Source organism: Myxocyprinus asiaticus, chromosome 13, assembly GCF_019703515.2.
Source record: "Myxocyprinus asiaticus isolate MX2 ecotype Aquarium Trade chromosome 13, UBuf_Myxa_2, whole genome shotgun sequence".
Lineage (NCBI taxonomy): Eukaryota > Metazoa > Chordata > Actinopteri > Cypriniformes > Catostomidae > Myxocyprinus > Myxocyprinus asiaticus.
The window spans coordinates 2,944,289-2,966,374 of NC_059356.1; the positions used below are offsets into that span (position 1 = coordinate 2,944,289).

The 22,086-nt window shown below is 43.1% G+C and overlaps 1 protein-coding gene across 2 annotated transcripts in view; it reads left to right on the plus strand.

The window, feature by feature from the left end:
• Positions 1 to 5,165: 5,165 nt before the first annotated feature.
• LOC127450419 (ras-related C3 botulinum toxin substrate 1-like) overlaps positions 5,166 to 22,086 on the plus strand; it is a 71,475-nt gene continuing 54,554 nt past the window's right edge. For both annotated transcript variants that reach the window (XM_051714528.1, XM_051714529.1), the window contains exon 1: positions 5,166 to 5,311. In XM_051714528.1, the coding sequence (XP_051570488.1) occupies positions 5,277 to 5,311 (35 nt within the window). In that variant the 5' untranslated portion in view covers positions 5,166 to 5,276. The remainder of the gene's footprint in view (positions 5,312 to 22,086) is intronic.

The window sequence follows — 22,086 nt, forward strand, 5'->3', positions numbered from 1 at the left end:
AGACGGGTGGCGTCTGCTTCCTGCGGTGGGCTCCACGCCGGGGCCGGGCCGAAGGGGCGGGCTGCGGCGGAGCCGGTGCAGTCACCGCAGGGGGACGCCCTTGGCGATGAGTAGATGGAGTGCGGGATCTTGAGCCGCGCCGGGGCAGGATATGCCGGCTAGCATCCATCTACTGCTCTACTACCGAGAACTGCTGGGCAAAGTCCTCGACGGTGTCGCTGAATAGGCCTGCCTGGGAAATGGGGGCAGCAAGGAATTGTGTCTTGTCGGCCTCACCCATCTCGACCAGGTTGAGCCAAAGGTGGTGCTCCTGGACCACTAGTGTGGCCATCGTCCGCCCGAGAGACCGCGCCGTGACCTCTGTCGCTCGGAGAGCGAGGTCGGTCGCCGAGCGCAGTTCCTGCATCAATCCCGGGCGGAACTACCCTCGTGCAGTTCCTTTAGCGCCTTGGCGGACTTTCAGGAGAGCCATGGCGTGCAGGGCGGAGGCGGCTTGTCCAGCGGCACCGTAGGCCTTGGCCGTCAGAGACGACTTAAACCTACAGGCCTTGGACGGGGGCTTTGGGCACCCGCGCCAGGTGGCGGCGCTCTACGGGCATAGGTGCACTGCGAGCGCCTTTATCCACCGGGGGATTGCCGAATAACCCTTGGCCACCCCACCATCGAGGGTAGTGAGAGCGGGGAAGCTGAAAAGATCGGGACCGGGCAGTAAAATGTGCCTACCGCGACCTTGTCAGCTCTTTATGCACTTCCGGGAAGAAAGGAACGGGGGAGGGGCGTGGCTTTGAGCGGCGCCGCAAGCCCAGGAACCAATCACCGAGCCGTGAGGGTTCAGGGAAGAGTGGTGAATCCACTCTTACCGACGCTCGCGGCTGCCCGGGAAAGCATGTTGTCATCTCCGCATCAGTCTGTGACTGGGCGATCGACCCCGAAGGGAGGAGCCCAGCTGAGGCTTCCGACTGGACGAGCCTGCTCTCCGATGCTGCGCTCGAGAGCTCATCACTTTCGCGGGCTCAAAATAAGAGGTCGAACTCGTCATGAGACGAGCCGGCGGACTCACCCGGAAGCCCGATCGGGGCAGACGAGCGTGCTGGGGAATGGGAGGTCCGCGGGGGGATACCCGGCGGAGGCGGTCCCATTGGGGTCCCCAAATCGCCCCCAGTGCTAGCCGCGCTGGCCTCAAACCCGTGGGTAAAAGGACTGAGGCGGGAGCCTCTGGGGTGGCTCGCTTTCTTACGAAGGCGAGCCGCGACCGCAACATTGCCATGGACATATTCTCGTAATGAGAACATGACCATCCATGAACACTGTCTCCGCGTGAGCAGTGCCCAGACACGAAAGACAGTGATCGTGACTGTTAGAAGGCGAGAGATAACGAGCACAACCAGGAATAACACACAATCGGAAAAGCATCTTTAAAAAGACGCATCTTTAAAAAGACGTTCCGTGTGTGCCACTCTTTTAGAGAAATATATACTCTTTTAGAGGGGAAAAATGCTCTTTCAGAAAATATACTCTCTAGTTTTTCTGCCGAAGTGCCCATTCTCTGCAGTGCACCAGTGCAGAGGAGGGAGAAGCCACTGAAATGCGCCGTCAGATCCAGCAGAGGTGAATGAACAGTAGAATTCAGCTCAATGAGCATGACCGTTCGGCTCCGAAGAGAAAATGAGTGGTTGCATACCAGCTCCTTTTATACCCGTATGTTCGGGGGAGTGGCATGCAAATACCACTCGCCAATTTTCATTGGCCTTTTATCAAAGACCAGAGGTGTCTCGGGCTCCCAAGAGTGACCCCTAGTGTCATTACATCGACACCAACGTCGAGTGAGTGACAGATAGGGAACTAGTAGGTCGTAAGCTCTCCGTAAAGTAATGCGTAGTCCCATAATATGACGTTTATATTAATTGATCCAATAAACAGCCTTCAAATTTGTATACAGAAGTGTTAAAAAAGCCGTGCATTTCAGTTTTATCTCGTTACGGTTGATGTTCAAACCTTGTTTGCTCACGTAACTTTCAGCTGTAATAAATTATATCCCCATTTAAATACGATACATAATAACAAGATTTAATTAATGGTATATAACAATATACCATTAATAACAATAACAATATTTAACAAATAACAATATTTAATAACTGTATCTAAAATGACAAGAGGCAATAAATAAATAAGTACTAATACAACAGACTGGAAAATAGACATTTATTCATTTTAATATCTATTTCGTATATATGTTGAGACTTGACACCGAGCGGCGTACACAGGAAAGTGCACCGTTAGATCGGTTTCATGCTGAAGAAGTATGTTTTTTACATAATTTTTTCTCCTGTAAATGTAAACGAGTGTAATGCAACAACATCATATAGGATATGTTGAAAGGACTGAAGCTTGTCAACCAAAACATGAGCTCATTGATGTCATTAAATGAGTCTGCTTTTTTATTCCATCAGTTACTCCTGGTCAGAGGCTTCTATAAATATTTAGTTTATACGTAGGGTTACGTTCTAACTAAGTTTAATGGTGCACTGCTCAAATATTTAGTAGTGTGTAAATTGTGACTTAGTGCCCATTTATGCCACAAATAGGCTAAGTTTTAACTTACGCACAGCTGGTGCAACCGGCCCTTGGTGCGGATTGATAGAAGCAGATGGTGCAAGGAACTGGATGGCGGTGGGGAGAAAAGTTCAGTGAAAAGTAAAAAGAAGATCACAATGTATGTAATTGTAACTATATTAGATATTAATAATAAAACACAGGATCTCATTGCGTGGGCATTTTTTGCCCCCATATTTTTAATTTTGGGGATATTTTTGTCAATTTCTGAGGCATTTTTGCCCTGAGTCCCCATTAATTTTCGACACTACTGGCATTGTATCTTTCTAAGGTATTTAAAAAGTTTGTTTTAGACATATAGTAGCAAGTAAACAAGATACATGAGAAACAAAGTTTGAACTCTTTGGCCTGAATGGCAAGCGTCATGTCTGGAGGAAACCAGGCACCGCTCATCACCTGGCCAATACCATCCCTACAGTGAAGCATGGTGGTATCAGCATCATGCTGTGGGGATGTTTTTCAGCGGCAGGAACTGGGAGACTAGTCAGGATTGAGGGAAAGATGAATGCAGCAATGTACAGAGACATCCTTGATGAAAACCTGCTCCAGAGCGCTCTGGACCTCAGACTGGGGCGAAGGTTCATCTTCCAACAGGACAACGATCCTAAGCACACAACCAAGATAACAAAGGAGTGGCTACAGGACAACTCTGTGAATGTCCATGAGTGGCCCTGCCAGAGCCCAGACTTGAACCTGATTGAACATCTCTGGAGAGATCTGAAAATGGCTGTGCACCGACGCTCCCCATCCAGTCTGATGGAGCTTGAGAGGTTCTGCAAAGAAGAATGGGAGAAACTGCCCAAAAATAGGAGTGCCAAGCTTGTAGCATCATACTCAAAGACTTGAGGCTGTAATTGGTGCCAAAGGTGTTTCAACAAAGTATTGAGTAAAGTCTGTGAATACTTATGTATATGTGATTTTTTTATTTTTTTCGTTTTTTTTTTAATTTTTTTTTATATAAATTTGCAAAGATTTCAAACAAACTTCTTTCACATTGTCATTATGAGGTATTGTTTGTAGAATTTTGAGGAAAATATTGAATTTAATCCATTTTGGAATAAGGCTGTAAAATAACAAAATGTGGAAAAAGTGAAGCGCTGTGAATACTTTCTGGATGCACTGTATATGTCAAACTACATTGTGTTAATGTTTGACACAGTTAAAACATTCCCTAACTTAAAAACAAGTGACGTTTGATCAGTGGTTAAACGTGTTCAGATGGTTCCCTCGAACCTGAATGAATTTGAGTCTTTCCAGAATAAAATGAAGAATCACATATGCAGAAAATCACAGTATTACAGTTCTTGTATAGTGACAGGGCAGAAAGTCTTGGGGAAGCTAGAGAAGAGAGGACACCGGCGGCAGTTTATGAGAGCTGCTGTGCCCTGTGGGCTTCTGTCATGCTGTGCACAGCATGTTTTAGTTTATAAACAGATTTAGCACTTATACATTTCTTCTTCCCAAAAATTCAGAAATATTATTATTATTATTTTTAGATTTTTTTACTTTGTTATTGTGGTGAAAAATAATTGTAGTAAAGTTGAATACTTAATTTTTAATCAACTCAAGTAAAGGTAAAAGTACTATTATTTATTTATACTTAAAGTAGAAAAATGTGAAAAATGTACTCAAGTACTGTAACGAGAGTAGTTGTACTTGCATCCACATATTTTTAACACCAAGTTTCATTCAAGTAATAAATAGAATTTGTAATGTACTGTATAATATATTGACTATTCCATTTTTTTGTCAGTGAAGAAATGTGACAGAGTTGTGATATTTTTGCTCAAAATGGCCACTGCTCCATGTGTGGTGTAAGACAGAAGACCACGTAGCATGCAGTCAATAATATATTTATGAAATAAAATATCATAATGGAAAGTACTGATTTAATTTCTTAATTTCATGTGATGGGGTTGAGTTGTTAAGATTGACTGTACCCATTTGACTATAAAACACTTTAAAATATAAATACAAAGTATGATATTCCATATCTGTTTCTACACTGCACCGTTTAAGAAAGCGCAATGATTTCACTTCTGGTTAATAATGTCACATATGGGCGGAACCAAAATGTTTATGGGCTGAAAGTGTGTGTGTGACGTGGTTGAGCTCAGACTGAGGGACAAACTTTAAAGCATATTTATTTTTTTATTTAAAAAAAAAATATAGGATTTTTTTTTTTTTTTGTAAAATAGCTTTCTCAGCAAAGGAAAACAAATAAATGTTTACATTAATGACAATAATTACAGACATTATGCACATTTTATGAATTATTTTGTAGTACAAATTCTGTGAAGTGCCCAAGAACCATGACAAAACACTTAGTACAAGACAGAGAGCATCGGTGTCGCCAGGTCATTTTTCCGGGGCTTCAGCCCCAAATGTTTTGACTGTAGCTCCGAATGTAATTTTAAATGTAGGCTATGCAATAATATTGCTACATTTTGTTTGAAGTTCATGTGTTCGTGGGTGTGTCTTGGGTGGTGGCTTCAAACTTTCTTGCTCGACTTCATTCTTGTGTGTGTGGGAACGAGAGGAGGAAGAAAACTGATTTTACAAGAGCGTCACACTGTGCAGCTGTAATATGTGTTGTTTGTGCTCTTAGTGCTTTATCTGAATGAAACTCTTGGTGGATTTTATCGCAGCACACAGACTCAATGCAGGCCATCAAGTGTGTGGTGGTGGGGGATGGGTGAGTGACTCTCTAATCATACTATGAGGAGTGTTTTGTGCCACGATTACCTACCGAAGGAGACAGTCATGTACCTTTATGTTAGAGGAGGGTACGTCGCCGCCATAGACGTGTGCCTCCAACGTTGTGGATAAGTACGTCGACGCTATAGAAGTGTGACTCCAACGTTGTGGATAAGTACATCAACCTAATGCAAAGCTAGTGTCAGAGTTTTCTACCAAAGGGTTTATGTGAGGTTGTAAAAAGAGCGACAAATCTGCAATAAATTTCTTGACAGCTGAATGGGTCATGGCCTTTTGTTTCATTCAGGAGGCTGGAGTTCCTGTCTTATTTGTAGCCAGAAGTTAGCACTGACTTATTATTTTCGGTTGTAATTTTTTATTATTATTTTCAGTTGCAATTTGTTTAGTTTTAGATACTGGACCCTTTCACAATTTCAACCATGTGTTAGAAAGCCTTTCTGCTAGAAAGTCCTGAAGGCAAACTGATGTGTTATTGTCATATCTGGAATATACATAGTCACAGGTGACATTGCGAATTATACATCTTCAGCAGAGCTGTAATTTTACTAAGTAATATACAGTAATTAAAATGAGCCCGCCATTACTAGCAACCACTTTAAAGATGAGCACATAAATTCAATAATTATAATCCAGTAATATATAATATTCTGAAATGTGCCATTCTGAACTTTTACTCTTGATGTTTTAAGTATATTTTGATGCTAATAATTTTGTACTTAAAGGGATAGTTCACCCAAACAAGAAAATTTTGTCATCATTTACTCATCTTCATGTCATTCCAAACCTGTATGACTTTCTTCTGTGGAACATATATTTTGAGACTTATTATGCAAGACTTTTCCATGTCTCTCAAAGATATGATTTTTGGCTTCCTTATGATAAACACAATGGCTATTTCATTGATTTTTAGGAAACTATCAAAACCATTAATATTTATAATACATATCACATATTTATACAATTTTAACCTCTACCATGTCAAATTTATTTGTTTATCTATGTTATTGTGTCTTTTTTCCCACCAATTCTAATTTATTCTTGTTGACTCAGTATTTTGCTGTTTTCAAATGTCATCACTTGAAGGCACTGTTTGTACTCTTCTTGCTCAATTTCAGGAATAAAGTTAAGAATGAAAAATTGACACTGCTTTATTGTATATTGTGGGAAGTGTGTATAGTGTAAGTGTATATCAACTCTTAAAGCCACCATAACTCACTGAATCATTATATTTTTTGGGTTGTCAGAATACTAGATTAATGAAAAAAAAAAAAAAACTAAGAATAAAAATCAAAGTACATTAACAGTTACTATGATGACTTAGATGTTTTTTAATAGTTATTTAATATTCTAACAATAAAAAAAACAAAAATCACAACAAGAACAACAACAACAACATGACCCCATCAGGCTTGCCCAAAATGTGGGGACTGCACAATGCCTGAAATCATGTGTGTACTTAAACTGTCGTAAGAGGCATGGATTGGCAGCTTTAAAACCAGGGCACATGTGTTTGCCACACATTTCAAGACTTGTTCATTACTCTCTTTATTATCTGAAAATATAAATGAGACATGCTGTCATATAGAGTCACCCACAGTGCCCTCATTTAGCTGGTGTTCAGGTGATTCAATGAAAAGATGTATCTTTCTGATGCTCAGCCTCCTCTACTCCATCAGAAGCTGTACATGGTCCATCTCTAAATTACATTTTTGTTCTACTTTTCAATAGGAACCTTTTACAGCTTCCTATTAACAAAGAAGAGATGAGTTACTTTTCCCTAATGCTGAGATCATGAACATCTATAATGTATAGTCAGACACATGATCTTCAATTAAAACAACATAATTTCATTCCGTACAATATTGGTGGAGGCAGATGGACCCTACTGTACATGTGAACACAACATGACACGTTTTAATGCCACATCAAATGTGAAAAGAACACAATGGACATGTAAATCCTATCATTGTCCACCTCTGTTACAGCAGACCTTCATCTTATCATGCACATGAATAATCATGTGTGGCCTACTATAAAACATTACATTAAATCAATGGAAAATGATGACAACTGTGGGAGATCCTACAACTGAAAGACGGTCTATTAATACAATGACACCATCAGCAACTGGGGGAAATTAAAGGTGAAATGATTCTACGTTTTTAGAAACCCCAACTGGATACATCAAATGGTATTAAAAATAAAGGAAATACATTCAGTTCACATGACAGTAAAATAAAATTAGCATGCACAGATCATGGTAAATACCACTCAAATGAATCTTAAAATAAAATATATAGTAAACCTATAGCCTATTATCATAATACTAATAGAATATGAATGTTAATACTTCTAATGAAGTTCAGTGCAAACAAATAACGTAACGGTCGACCTATTAAACTTTAATGTAGTTGAGAGAGGTCTAATGTTAATGTTGAATTAAGCTTTTAAATGTATGGTAGAACTTTGTAGTTTTATTACTTTAAAAATTCACGCAATGATTCAGTATAATTTCTGTCATGCAAACTCTCAGTTCTGAACCAACGTTGCTCCTATCGCTATTATGAGTGAAGATGAAGTAATGCTCGTTTGCAGTCATTAAAACTTAATGTTCTGCTTCACTGAAATATGGCACACTTTTCTTATTAGTGTCTGTTGCCATTTACAATTGTGTAAATATAACAATAAATATTATACAATAAGATATGCATTTTACAATATACATATACAGAAGTATATAAAAAAGGAAACAATAACAAAAAAGAAGTAAATAACTGAAAAGAAAAAAGCCAGGGATGAAAGAAAACTATACATAAAAGTGTCATAAGAAAATGTAAATAAATATACTGTAAAGCTTGCAAATAGTTTTTAATGCTTTCTTATTGAAAGAGTCTCTAATATTGTTAATGTACATAATGTACATCATCTAAAAGTTGGGTTTTATGCTGATAGATTTAGATTTATGGATGAAATTTGGCTATAATTATGATAAGATTTTATTTTAATTTTTTCCTTTTTCTCCCAATTTGGAATGCCCAATTCCCAATGTGCTTTTAAGTCCTTGTGGTTGCATAGTGATTTGCCTCAGTCCAGGTGGTGGAGGATGAATCCCTGTTGCCTCCATGTCTGAGATCATCAACCTGTGCATCTTATCATGTGGCTTGTTGAGCCTGTTGCCATGGAGACATAGTGCATGAGTAGGCTTCATGCCATCCACTGCTGCAACTACACACAGCCCCACGGAGAACAAACCACATTCTAGTGATCACGAGAAGGTTACCCCATGTGACTCTACCCTCCCTAGCAACTGGGCCAATTTGGCTGGAGTCACTCAGCACGCCCTGGGATTTGAGATAGTGAGTGGTAGCCAGTGTCTTTACCACTGAGCTACCCAGGCCCCCTTGATTATGGAGAGATTAACTAAATGAAAAAACTGTTCATCTTCTTTTGGATAGTCAGTAAAGCCAAATAGTACTTTTCCCATAATATTGAAAATGTTCTTGAATATGGAATATTCTCAATAATAAATTTCTGCACGTTACCATAGTGTAACTGAATAATTGCAATGCCAAAATAAATGTAAATAAGTTTCATGATAAACATTACAAAAACCACAATTTGTATTAATGTCTTTTTTGAACTTTTGTAAATAATGATTAGCTGGATAGAATCTATGTATGAGTTTAGATGAAACCTCTCTAACTTTGTTTCTAATATGGTACTTCTGAGGTAGTAACCAAACCATTTTCCAGCATATAGCCTTACCATTTAAACAGGAATTCCAGTATGAAATAACATATGGTACAATGATAATTCTCTTTGAAAAAGATATTGGATAGCTCTGTTATTGTTTTTGGTAGTCAATGATAAGCATATTTTACCAACAAAGGTTTCAAAAACATCAGAAGAGATTAAGTCAATTGAACAATGTTCATAAATACCTTTGAACAACATGTGTGTACCTGAGGGAATAGACCCGATAAGAATTGAATACTCTCTTTGAGTAATAGGTATTTTAAACTGTAAAATAAATTCTTCATAAGTAAATAATTATCCTTCTGTATTATATAACTGACTAACTAGTTGAATGTTATTGTCAAACCAGTAAAAAAAAAAAAAAAAAAATGTTTCTACAATATATTTCGATTGTTCCAAATAAAGTAGTGGTGAGGGGAAAAATTATGCTTATAGATTAAAGACCATGACATAAACATTTGTTTATGAAAAGCTGACAATTTTACTGGAATTTTATCTATATTATAATTACACATTAAGATAAAATTAAGACCACCGAACTGTGAAAAAATGTAATGGGGAATGACGTTCCAGACAGAATTGGGATTTTTTAGATGGTGCCTAATCCAGCTGATTTTGAATTTGTGATTCATAGTGGTAAAATCAAAAAAATTAAGACCACTGGAAGCATGCGTCCTCCGGAGGTCGCATTTGTCGGCCGCATACTTCATCGAGGCTGTCTCGTTTAAATTTATTTTTTATTTTTTTTGTCTTTCTTTTTCTTATTTTTTTTTAATCTATTGTCAATGCCTTTTATGTATAATGCACTTACAATTTATACAATTGTTAACCTTTTTAAAAAAATAAAAAAAATAAAAAATGAAATGAGACCGACCTCCGGAGGACGCATCCTTCCAAACGAGACAAGTTTCAAACTCATGGTTCAGTGAACTAACCCCGTGCAGGTGTTCTGGAACCCACATACTGCGAGTAAGCAAGTTTTGGGTTAATCAACGGAGAGTTCAGGGTTTATGTCATGGTAAGTTAACCCTGCTTTCTGTAATACCCCTCAGAAGCTTTGCTATAGGAAAGCTACAAAATAATCTTGGATGTCACAGTTGTGCCTACTGCATAAATGACAACTCTGATGCTTCTGAGAAATGTGGTAAAGTTACGAACGAGCCCTGAAATTAAAACAGTATGAATCATGTGCATATTAACATTTCAGAGCATATAAACCAAGCTTTAAAGGGATAGTTCACCCAAAAATGAAAAGTTCAGTCGTCATTTCCTCAACCTCATGTTGTTCAAACCCCTTATGTTTATTTTCTTTCTGAGCTCAAAAGGTTAATTTTGGTCAGTTTGTCCTGCTGGTTTCTGTCCATACAATGACAGTCAGCAGTGCCCGTCTCTTCTGAAGCTTCAAAAGCATCATCAAATAATTCCATGTGACTCCTTCTGTATAATCCATAATCTGTATAAATAGTGTTATGAAGACATATGATTGAGTTTGGTGAGAAACAAACAGAACACTCTTCTGTGCCCCTGTTCCTCCTTTGTTTTTGGAAATTCTGAAGAACTGGGTTGAGAAATGATTAAGCTGACCCATATATTTGGACACCAAAGGGATTGTTGTAATTGAACTGAATTCCACAGATACCTAATAACATTTAAAAATGACAAATCAGATTGGTTGTTGATAAATTTGTTACAGTCTTTACAATATTATCATATACCACAGTATTTCTTTACAAGCACTTACACACAGATGAAATTCAAAATTGTTACAGATGAACAAACCTGAATTACATCCAAAGGACTTCAATTCAGAATTTGGAGTTACATACAACAACCATCACAGCTGACATTACATCACAAATAAAGAGTGCTGGCCATCTGTTCTTAAATTCCATGAGGAAAGACAGACCTCACGCCTCCTGTGTTTAAATGCAGACTAGTAAATTTATGAATGATCTAACCTACAAGTTTAGTAAGTAAAATGCTATCTTATTCAAGAGTCCAATGTATTTATTGTGATATGTGTAGTTAGAGATGCCAAAGTTGGAGAGTTAACATTTGATATTAAATAAAAATGCTCAACGCCATTATTATTATGCACTATTGACACTTGTTGGGAAATAACTAAATAAAAGCAATAGCCTATAACAAATAAATCTACTAATGCAAACTTTACACACACAAAACACACTGACGTAGCTGTCTGGAGACGACGTGTGTGTCAGGCGTGTTTTAAGGTGACGTACCTAGTTCAGACGTACTTAGTACATATATAATTTTTTTATACATTTCTGATATATGCCGCCATTACGTCGCTGCCGGAAGATGTTCCTTCCGCGCACTCACCAAGACGTCGCCTCCGGTCTTATGTCACCAGTCCCAAAAAATCCAATTCAAAACTCCACACGGTATGATGGCGACGGAATGGTAGACTGCTCCTTCTCCTCCCGGAAAATGGCACTATCCACTCGCCATACTTTCTCAAGCTCAGCATGACTGGACTGGACTGGACAGCACTGTGAGCTGCCTACCTAGACAGCATGTTTGGGCTTCACCAGACGAGTGATGTGCACGAGCAGCCATCTGTGACATCACTGAAGTTTGGGGGCACTGTGGACCCGAGTTGACTCGCGATGCCCATATAACCCCGAAAAGTGCTGTCTGGGTAGGCAACTTTTGAACTTGAGCTATTCATACAGTTAGGAAATTTAATAATTGACCTGTTAATGGCTGATTTTAACCTTCTAAATATGAGTGTGTTTTATTGACTTGTCATGCTCACTTTTATGTTACACACACTTGATGTAGGAGGATTTTTTTGAATGGTGTCGCCATGGCGAAGCTATACACCTATGGCGAAAAATGGGAAACAGGAGGTTCCTTATATCTTCTGTGTGCATTGTGTGATTTTGATGAAAATTCAGCTGTATGTTTGGTAATGGGGGCTGATCACATTGAAGCATCTTTTGACTTGTAACAAGTTTCCCTTTGAGATGCTGGGGATTTAACCCAGGACGTCATACATGCAAAACATGCACTCTACCACTGAGCTATACAACCAAACAGAAAAAAAGGTTTGTCACAATCTGAGAGGATGATTTATCTCAAGTTGTAAGCAAAGTTTTCAAGAGACATTGTTCACCAAGTTCTAAGGATTCTGAAAAACTACTTAAATGCATTTAGTGTTGTTGAGGATTGAACCCAGGACCTCATACATGCAAAACATGCACTCTACCACTGAACTACATCCCCTTGTAATGTTTTATTTTCTCTGTCTCTGCTGCTTGTGCAAATCAACACTGATTAAGTTGTACAACTTATACTTGCAATCAAATGGAGATACATACCTGTACATACAGTCATGGGAAAAATAAATTACACCATCCTTGAATTCTATGGTTTTACGTATCAGGACATAATAAAAAATCATCTGGTCCTTAGCAGGTCTTAAAATGAGGTAAATACAACCTCAGATGAAAAACAACAACACATGATATATTAAACTGTGTCCTGATTTATTTAACAAAAATAAAGCCAAAATGGAAAAGCCATGTGTCAGAAACTAAGTACACCGTATGATTCATTAGCTTGTAGAACGACCTTTAGCAGCAATAACTTCAAGTAATCGTTTTCTGTATGAATTTATCAGTCTCTCTTTTGGAGCAATTTTGGCCCACTCTTCTTTACAATGTTGCTTCAGTTCATTGAGATTTGCATTTGTTTATGCACAGCTCTCTTAAGGTCCGGCCACAGCATTTCAATCGGGTTGAGGTCTGGACTTTGACTGGGCTATTGCAACACCTTGATTCTTTTCTTTTTCAGCCATTCTGTTGTAGATTTGCTGGTGTGCTTGGGATCATTATCCTGTTGCATGACCCAATTTCGGCCAAGCTTTAGCTGTCAGACAGATGGCCTCACATTTGACTCTAGAATACTTTGGTATACAGAGGAGTTCATGGTCGACTCAATGACTGCAAGGAGCCCAGGTCCTGTGGCTGCAAAACAAGCGCAAATCATCACCCCTCCACCACTGTGCTTGACAGTTGGCATGAGGTGTTTGTGCTAATATGCTAATATGTTTGGTTTTCGCCAAATGTGGCACTGTGCATTATGGCAAAACATCTCCACTTTGGACTCGTTTGTCCAAAGGACATTGTTCCAGAAGTCTTGTGGTTTTTTCAGATACAACTTTGCAAACCTAAGCCGAGAGAAGAGGCTTTCTCCTGGCAACCCTTCCAAACAAACCATACTTGTTCAGTCTTTTTCTAATTGTACTGTCATGAACTTTAACATTTAACATGCTAACTGGGTCACGGTCATAGTGCCACCAACAGGCAGCAGGAAGTAGTTCACTTTTAACAGACTTTGAAACAGCGCTCTTGTGTTTACATGATTTGCTTCAAAATTCTTTAGAATAATGTAAAGACACTGCTGATGTAAAATTGTAAAAAAAATATTTGATATCTTAAATACTGTCGCCATGGTAACGCATTAATTGTTATTATTCCTTTCTTCCTATATTTGGGTGTTTTTGAGGCACTTGGCATGCTTAAAATGTCATTAAATTTGCACACACATCACAGTCGTCGGCCATTAGGACTGGACAAAACTTCACACATGGATGTGTAGGGGGGGCTCTGTAGCACCCCCTTGAATATGAGCATGTAACGGGGGCTCAGTTAACACATGTAGTATGCAGAAAATATGGAAAAAATCACATAAAATTTACATGTGTAAAACATGCTGTAAAATGCAGAAAGTCATGGAATATGACATATTTGGGTGAGAATGAATGTTTAAATGCACAATTCAAATTCAAATTGTGCTAAGTCCTAGTGTGATAATTAAACTGCAAAAGTCTGTGATTTAATTGAATAAATATATCATTTGCATGTGCTGCGTGTTTCAAAATTAATGTGTAGAGCCGGCCGCTCATACACTGAAAACACCTCATCATGATCATCACGTGCACTCTTTTGTGTTTGTTTGTGTGTGTGTGTGTGTGTTTGAGATGACAGTGACAGAGATCACTCTGAAGTGGGCAGCACATACAGACTATGTATTTATTTAATTAAATCACAGCTTTACAAGGATTAATAATCACACTGGGCCATGTAGCAAACTGCTTATCTGGAGTTGAGAAACTACCATCAAAAACACACAAACTTCAAAATAAAAGCTCGATATAAATGGATGCATGTGTTTTTGCTTAAATATTTCACTTGTTGGACATATTAAAATGTCCTGGAAAAAAATGCCTTTAAAAGAGTGGGAAACCAGGAAATACTTTAACATTTAAACAATATATATTGTTTGGTAATGAGAACATCATAATGGCCATCTTTTTTTGTCTTACGATATGTGAATTAGGGACAAAATATGTGCAACTGTCATGAAAAACAATGCAAACATTATTGTCACAATGTAAAAACAGGCATCAATTTCTATATGCAAAATATATATTTTTTATTTTTTTGTTTTTTTATATTTAGAAGTAAAATATAACATGGACTTTTTATATCACAATTGTGATAATCACCCACGAGGAGCAGGCAGTTGGACCAATGAGATTTATAATCAGTCAATAAGTAGCTGTCCTGTAGATTTTTCAGCAGGCATTCCTACACTTCAAGTATTAAACTGTACAAGGAGGTTGATCATGTCAGCTTCAATCAGTACGTTAACATGCACTTTTATAATTGAGCTACAGCAGGTTTTTGCATTGCCAAGTTACAGTCTTCATCTGCCTGTGCAAGTATACATGACACAATGCATAATTAAACATTTGAAGGAAAGGAAATACGGCTGGTTAAATACAATGAAATTGAACTTTGAAAGTGCATGTTAAAATACTGACTATCTTCACTCCTATTGGCAGTCACGTCCCTATTTATTTGTGTAGAGCTCAATGTTTCTCATCTTTGTCGAAACCACAACTATCACTGACAACGATTGACTTCTGGTCGCTTTGTCACTGCACATCACTGTCATTGTGAAGGGCCTTTTATCACACACATTTTTCTCATTTACCTGCCTGCAGCTAATATCATTCCCTGTGCAAATGAAACAAATACAATGTATTTTCTGCGCACTGAAATCAATACAGCTTTCAGTTACACCAGGAAGTTGATTGTACAAATTCAAGTAATTTACTGGAAATTTCAACCCTACAGTGACATCAATATAAGAGCTCTTTTAAACAGCTCATATCAGTTTACAAGCACAGACTAGTTTTTTAACAGGTTGAACACCTCACGACTCAGGCTTATCTTCTTTGATGTGTTGAGTCTGCAACTGGTCCGTGTCAAGAAGTCTCAGATCTCTTGACAAACGGTCTTGTAGTGTGTGCAAAATCAGACTTATGACTATATCTACAGACAAAAATTTGGAATCACACACTAAACAACTGTGGATCACTCCGGCTGTTAAGTCAAAACGATCAAAAACTCACATGGAAACACGCCCTCGTTCTATGAGACACATGACAGATGTAAACAAACATGGATGTACAGGAGCACTGCCGTTGATGTTGCTGCTGCTTCTCTGTTCCGAGTCTCAAAAGAAACAGGCCGAGCGCATTTGGAAAGACGAGACTGGTGTTAAATGTTTTCTCCACTTTGAGCACTTGTTTGCCATATCCATTTCTTTGTGGTCCAGTGTTGTGGCTGTGCTCACTCTATTTCTATTGGCTGCTCAACTTTTTTTTATCAAATGAGTCCTACAAGATTCCCCCTATATAGTTGCCTCTAAAATATCAAATATTTTTGTATCCTCTGATGAAATGGAATAATTTCACTCTGTCTGTAAGTAACTGAATCCTCTCAGTCTTTAGTCAGCGCGTCCTGACCTTGTGCGTGCTCAAACAATTAATCTTATGATTCTTACAGACTTTTCAGGGAATGTTACAACTTCTCATGCAAAATGTACCAGTATTTCAGAAAGGGGTCGTTTTAACACATGAACTCTAAACTGAAAATTGCAGTTAATTTTCTGGAAAAGGCTGTATGTGTGAAAGCGACTACAGAGAGAGCACAAGAGGAGGGCAAGGTATTGGGTTTCAGGAGACAAAAAATAATCACCCACATCTCCCTACATGCTGTCTTTATTATTTACAGCTGTTTTTCTTGGTTTTTTTCCCCCTCTGTGCAAATGGTGCAAATAAGTGCAAAAACACCCACGAGCCACTCTTTCATGTTTGTTGATATGTTATCATGAATAAACTGTTCGAGTTTGTGAGGGAATTTTACTATCGTAAATGTATGCATTTTGGGCGATCCATTTGAAACAGGACAACACTAAAGATAGCTGTAACAGTTCCCTATCTGTCACTCACTCGAAGTTGTGTCGATGTAGTGACAATAGGGGTCACTCTTGGGAGCCCGAGACACCTCTGGTCTTTGATAAAAGGCCAATGAAAATTGGCGAGTGGTATTTGCATGCCACTCCCCCGGAAATACTGGTATAAAAGGAGCTGGTATGCAACCACTCATTCAGATTTTCTCTTCGGAGCCGAATGGTCATGCTCACTGAGCTGAATTCCCACGACTGTTCATTCACCTCTGTTGGATCTGACGGCGCATTTCAGCGGCTTCTCCCTCCTCTGCACTGGTGCACTGCAGAGAATGCCCCTGGGCACTTCGGCAGAAATAAGAGTATATTTCTCTAAAAGAGTATATTTCTCTAAAAGAGCGGCACACACGGAACGTCTTTTTAAAGACGCGTCTTTTTAAAGATGCCTTTCCGATTGTGTGTTATTCCTGGTTGTGCTCGTTATCTCTCGCCTTCTGATGGTCACGATCTCTGTCTTTCGTGTCTGGGCACTGCTCACGCGGAGACAGCGTTCGTGGATGGTCATGTACTCATTGCAAGGACATGTCCATGGCAACGATGCGGTCTCGGCTCGTAAGAAAGCAAGCCACCACAGAGGCTCCCCACCTCAGTCCTTTTACCCACGGGTATGAGGCCAGTGCGGCTAGCACTGGGGCGATTTGGGGACCCCAATGGGACTGCCTCTGCCGGGTATCCCCCCGCACACCTCCCATTCCCCAGCACGCTCGTCTGCCCCGATTGGGCTTCCAGATGAGTCCACCGGCTCGTCTCACGGTGAGTTCGACCTCTTATTCAGAGCCCGCGAAAGTGATGAGCTCTTGAGCGCAGCATCGGAGAGTGGACTCGTCCAGTCGGACGCGGAAGCCTCAGCTGGGCTCCTCCCTTCGGGGACGATTGCCCAGTCACAGGCTGACATGGAGATGACGACATGCTTTCCTGGGCAGCCGCGAGCGTCAGCTAGAGTGGAACCCTCCGCTCTTCCCTGAACCCTCGCGGCTCATTGATTGGTTCCTGGGCTCGCGGCGCCGCTCAATGCCACGCCACGCCCCGCCCCTGTTCCTTTCTTCCTGGAAGTGCATGAAGAACTGACAAGGTCATGGGAGGCACTTTTTTACTGCCCGGTCCCGATCTTTTCAGCTTCCCCGCACTCACTACCCTCGATGGTGGGGCGGCCAAGGGCTATTCGGCAATCCCCCGGTGGATAAAGGCGCTCGCAGTGCACCTATGCCCGCAGAGCGCCGCCACCTGGCGCGGGTGCCCAAAGCCCCCATCCAAGGCCTGTAGGTTTATGTCATCTCTGACGGCCAAGGCCTACGGTGCTGCTGGACAAGCCGGCTCTCCTGCAAGTCCGCCAAGGCGCTAAAGGAACTGCACGAGGGTAGATTGATGCAGGAACTGTGCTTGGCGACCAACCTCGCTCTCCGAGTGACGGGGGTCACGGCGCGGTCTCTCAGGTGGACAATGTCCACATTAGTGGTCCAGGAGCGCCACCTTTGGCTCAACCTGGTCGAGATGGGTGAGGCCGACGGGACACGATTCCTTGCTGCCCCCATCTCCCAGGCTGGCCTATTCAGCGACACCGTCGAGGACTTTATCCAGCAGTTCTCGACGGTGGAGCAGTAGACGGAGGCTATCCAGCATATCCTGCCTCGGCGCGGCTCAAGATCCTGCACCCTGTCTGCTCGTCGTCAAGGGTGTCCCCCTGTGGTGACTGCACCGGCTCTGCCACAGCCCGCCCCTTCGGCCCAGCCCCGGCGTGGAGCCCACCGCAGGAAGCAGATTCCACCCGTCTCGTGGCCGCCTAGAACCCGTGAAAGGCTTCAAAGTGCCCTTGAGATGGGCGACCCAGGGATGATGAAACCCGCTGCTCTGGAGCTGGTGTGCAGATCTCTCCATCTTTTTGTTACCTTTGCATTTAATTGCGTTGCATGCCCAAGTGGCTGCAGTACTCAAGAGCTCAGCAAAAGCGGTTTCCTTGTTCCCTGGGTCACGTATCCGGTGTGCACGGCCGTCATCACGACCACTGTCCACCACTCTATATGGCAGGTTTGGCGCTCTCCCACCCCTGAGTGCCCAGCTGTGGCACAAATCTGCCCCCGATGTGACAGGCCTCTTCCTCCCCTGTCCCAGGCTGTTCCGGGGGTGGTCACAAGGAGCCAGGTAAATGCTTCGATGTCCCTAGACTCAGCACGGCCACGACATGGTGTGGCACCTCGAGCTCCGCCCTGCAGCGAGGCCCCACCTGCCAGTATGTCCGACGACGTTGTCCCTTTGGTCCTCTTTGCGCGGAACTTGGACGCGTGGCTTGCGCTTTCCAATCCGTCGCGATGGCTGGTCCGGACCGTCCGACTCGGCTATGCGATTCAGTTTGCCAGACATCCGCCCAGGTTCAGCAGTGTCCACTTCACCTTGGTGAAGGACGAAAACGCTGCTACCTTGCACGTAGATAGCTACCCTCCTACGGAAGGGCACGATAGAACCTGTACCTCCAGCCGAGATGAAGAAGGAGTTTTACAGCCCCTACTTCATCGTACCGAAAAAAAGGCGGTGGGTTGTGACCAATCTTGGACCTGCGAGTACTGTACCGGACTTTACACAGACTCCCGTTCAAGATGCAGATGCAAAAACGCATTCTGGCGAGCGTCCGGCACCAAGATTGGTTCGCGGCGGTAGACCTGAAGGACGCGTATTTCCACGTCTCTATCCTTCCTCGACACAGACACTTCCTGTGGTTTGCATTTGAGGGTCAGGCATATCAGTACAAGGTCCTCCCTTTCGGCCTGTCCCTGTCCCCTCGCATCTTCATGAAGGTCACAGAGGCAGCCCTTGCCCCGCTGGGGGAGGTGGGCATTCACATTCTCAACTATCTTGACAACTTGCTAAACTTAGCTCACTCTCGGGACATGTTGTGCGCACACAGGGACTTGGTGCTCTCACACCTCAGCTGATTGGGGCTTCGGGTCAACTGGGAAAAGACAAGCTCCTCCCGGCTCAGAGCATCTCTTTTCTTGGTTTGGAGTTGGACTCAGTCTCTTTGACAGCATGCCTCATGAACGAGCACGCCCAGTCAGTGTTGGTCTGTTTGAAGGCATTCAAACAGAAAACAGCGGTTCCACTGAAACTTTTTCAGAGGCTCCTGGGGCATATGGCATCCTCAGCCGTGGCCACCCCGCTCGGGTTGATGCATATGAGACCACTTCAGCACTGGCTTCAGATTCGAGTCCCGAGATGGGCATGGCACCACGGGACACATTGCGTGGTCATCACGCCGGTCTGTCACCGTATTTTCAGCCCTTGGACGACCTCTCATTTCTACAGGCAGGTGTTCCCCTAGAACTGGTCTCCAGACATGTTGTGGTCATGACGGACACCTCCAAAATGGGCTGGGGCGCTGTTTGCAATGGGCAAGCAGCTGCAGGCTTGTGGACGGGCCCGCGACTGCATTGGCACATCAACTGCCTCGAGTTGTTGGCAATTCTGCCGCCCTGCGGAGGTTTCGGCCATTGATCCAGGGCAAGCACGTGTTAGTTCAGACAGACAACACAGCAACGGTAGTGTATGTCAACCACCAACGCGGTCTGCGCTCTCATTGTATGTCACAAATCGCCCGCTGTCTCCTCCTCTGGAGTCAGCAGCACTTCAAGTCGCTGCGAGCCACTCGCATCCCAGGCAACCTCAACACTACAGCGGACACGCTGTCACGACAGGTTACCCTCAGGGGAGAGTGGAGACTCCACCCTCAGGTGGTCCAGCTGATTTGGAGTCGATTCGGACAGGCACAGGTGCACCTGTTCGCCTCCCAAGAATCCTCCCCACTGCCCGCTCTGGTACGCCCTGACCGAGGCCCCCCTCAGCATAAACGCTCTGGCACACAGCTGGCCCCATGGCATGCGCAAATATGCGTTTCCCCCAGTGAGCCTACTGTGCAAGGTCAGGGAGGACAAGGAGCAGGTCGTCTTGGTATCACCCTACTGGCCCACCCAGATGTGGTTCACGGACCTCACGCTCCTCGCAACAGCCCCCCCCCCGGTGAATTCCCCTGAGGAATGACCTTCTTTCTCAGGGACGGGGCACCATCTGGTACCTGCGACCAGACCTCTGGAATCTCCATTTCTGGCCCCTGGACGGGATGCGGAAGACCTAAGCGGTCTACCTGCGGTGGTAGACACGATCACTCAGGCTGGGGCCCCCTCTATGAGGCGCCTGTATGCATTTAAGTAGCGTCTGTTCGCTAAGTGGTGTTCTTCCCAACGGGAAGGCCCCCAGAGATGCGCAGTCGGATCAGTGCTTTCCTTCCTGCAGGAGAGGTTGGAAGGGAGGCTGTCCCCTTCCACTTTGAAGGTGTACATTGCTGCCATAGCAGCACACCACGACACAGTCGACGGTAAGTCCTTAGGGAAGCACAACCTGATCATCAGGTTCCTAAGAGGTGCCAGGAGGCTGAATCCCCCCAGACCGCATCTCATTCCCTCATCGGACCTCTCTGTAGTTCTTCAGGGTCTACAGAGAGCCCCCTTTGAGCCTTTGCAGTCAGCTGAGCTTAAGGCACTCTCCTTGAAGACTGCCCTCCTGACTGCGCTCACTTCCATCAAGAGAGTAGGAGACCTGCAAGCATGCTCTGTCAGCGAAACGTGCCTGGAGTTCGGTCCGGGCTACTCTCACGTGATCCTGAGACCCCGACCGGGCTATGTGCCCAAGGTTCCCACGACCCCTTTTAGGGACCAGGTGGTGATCCTGCAGGTGCTGCCCCAGGAGGAGGCAGAACCAGCCCTGCATTGCTGTGTCCGGTGTGCGCTTTATGCATCTATTTAGATCGCACACAGAGCTTTAGGATCTCTGAGCAGCTCTTTGTCTGCTTTGGTGCACAGCGGAAAGGAAACGCTGTCTCCAAGCAGATGATCGCCCACTGGCTCATTGACGCCATAACTATGGCATATCACGCCCAGGACATGCCGCCCCCGGAAGGGCTACGGGCCCAGTCTTCCAGGGGTGTAGTGACCTCCTGGGCCCTGGCCAGGGGTGCCTCTCTAACAGACATTTGCAGAGCAGCAGGCTGGGCAACACCCAACACCTTTGCAAGGTTCTACAACCTCCAGGTGGAAACGGTTTTGTCCCAGGTAGTGGCACGCAATACAAGCGGATAAGCCTGAGATAGCCGGCCGGGTGTATCACTTGCACATAGCGCCTTCCACCTCTTTTGAGCTGAAGACGTGCGCCATTAATTCCCAGAGGGCCATTCGACACTCATAACTATGTTGGGGGAGGTTACGTGTCGACCTGGTGTGCTGGCTATGAGGCACACAGTGGTCTGCCCACCACACACCGCCAGTTCACGTAACACAGTTCAGCCAATTGTGGCGTTTCATATAGGGACCTAGTGTCACTACATCGACACAACGTCGAGTGAGTGACAGATAGGGAATGTCATGGTTACTTGTGTAACCTCCATTCCCTGATGGAGGGAACGAGACATTGTGTTCCTCCTGCCACAACGCTGAACTACCCACTGAAATGGCCGGACCTTATATCGGCTCCTCAGCATAAAACCTGAATGAGTGGTTGCATACCAGCTCCTTTTATACCCGTATGTCCGGGGAAGTGGCATGCAAATACCACTCGCCAATTTTCATTGGCCTTTTATCAAATACCAGAGGTGTCTTGGGCTCCCAA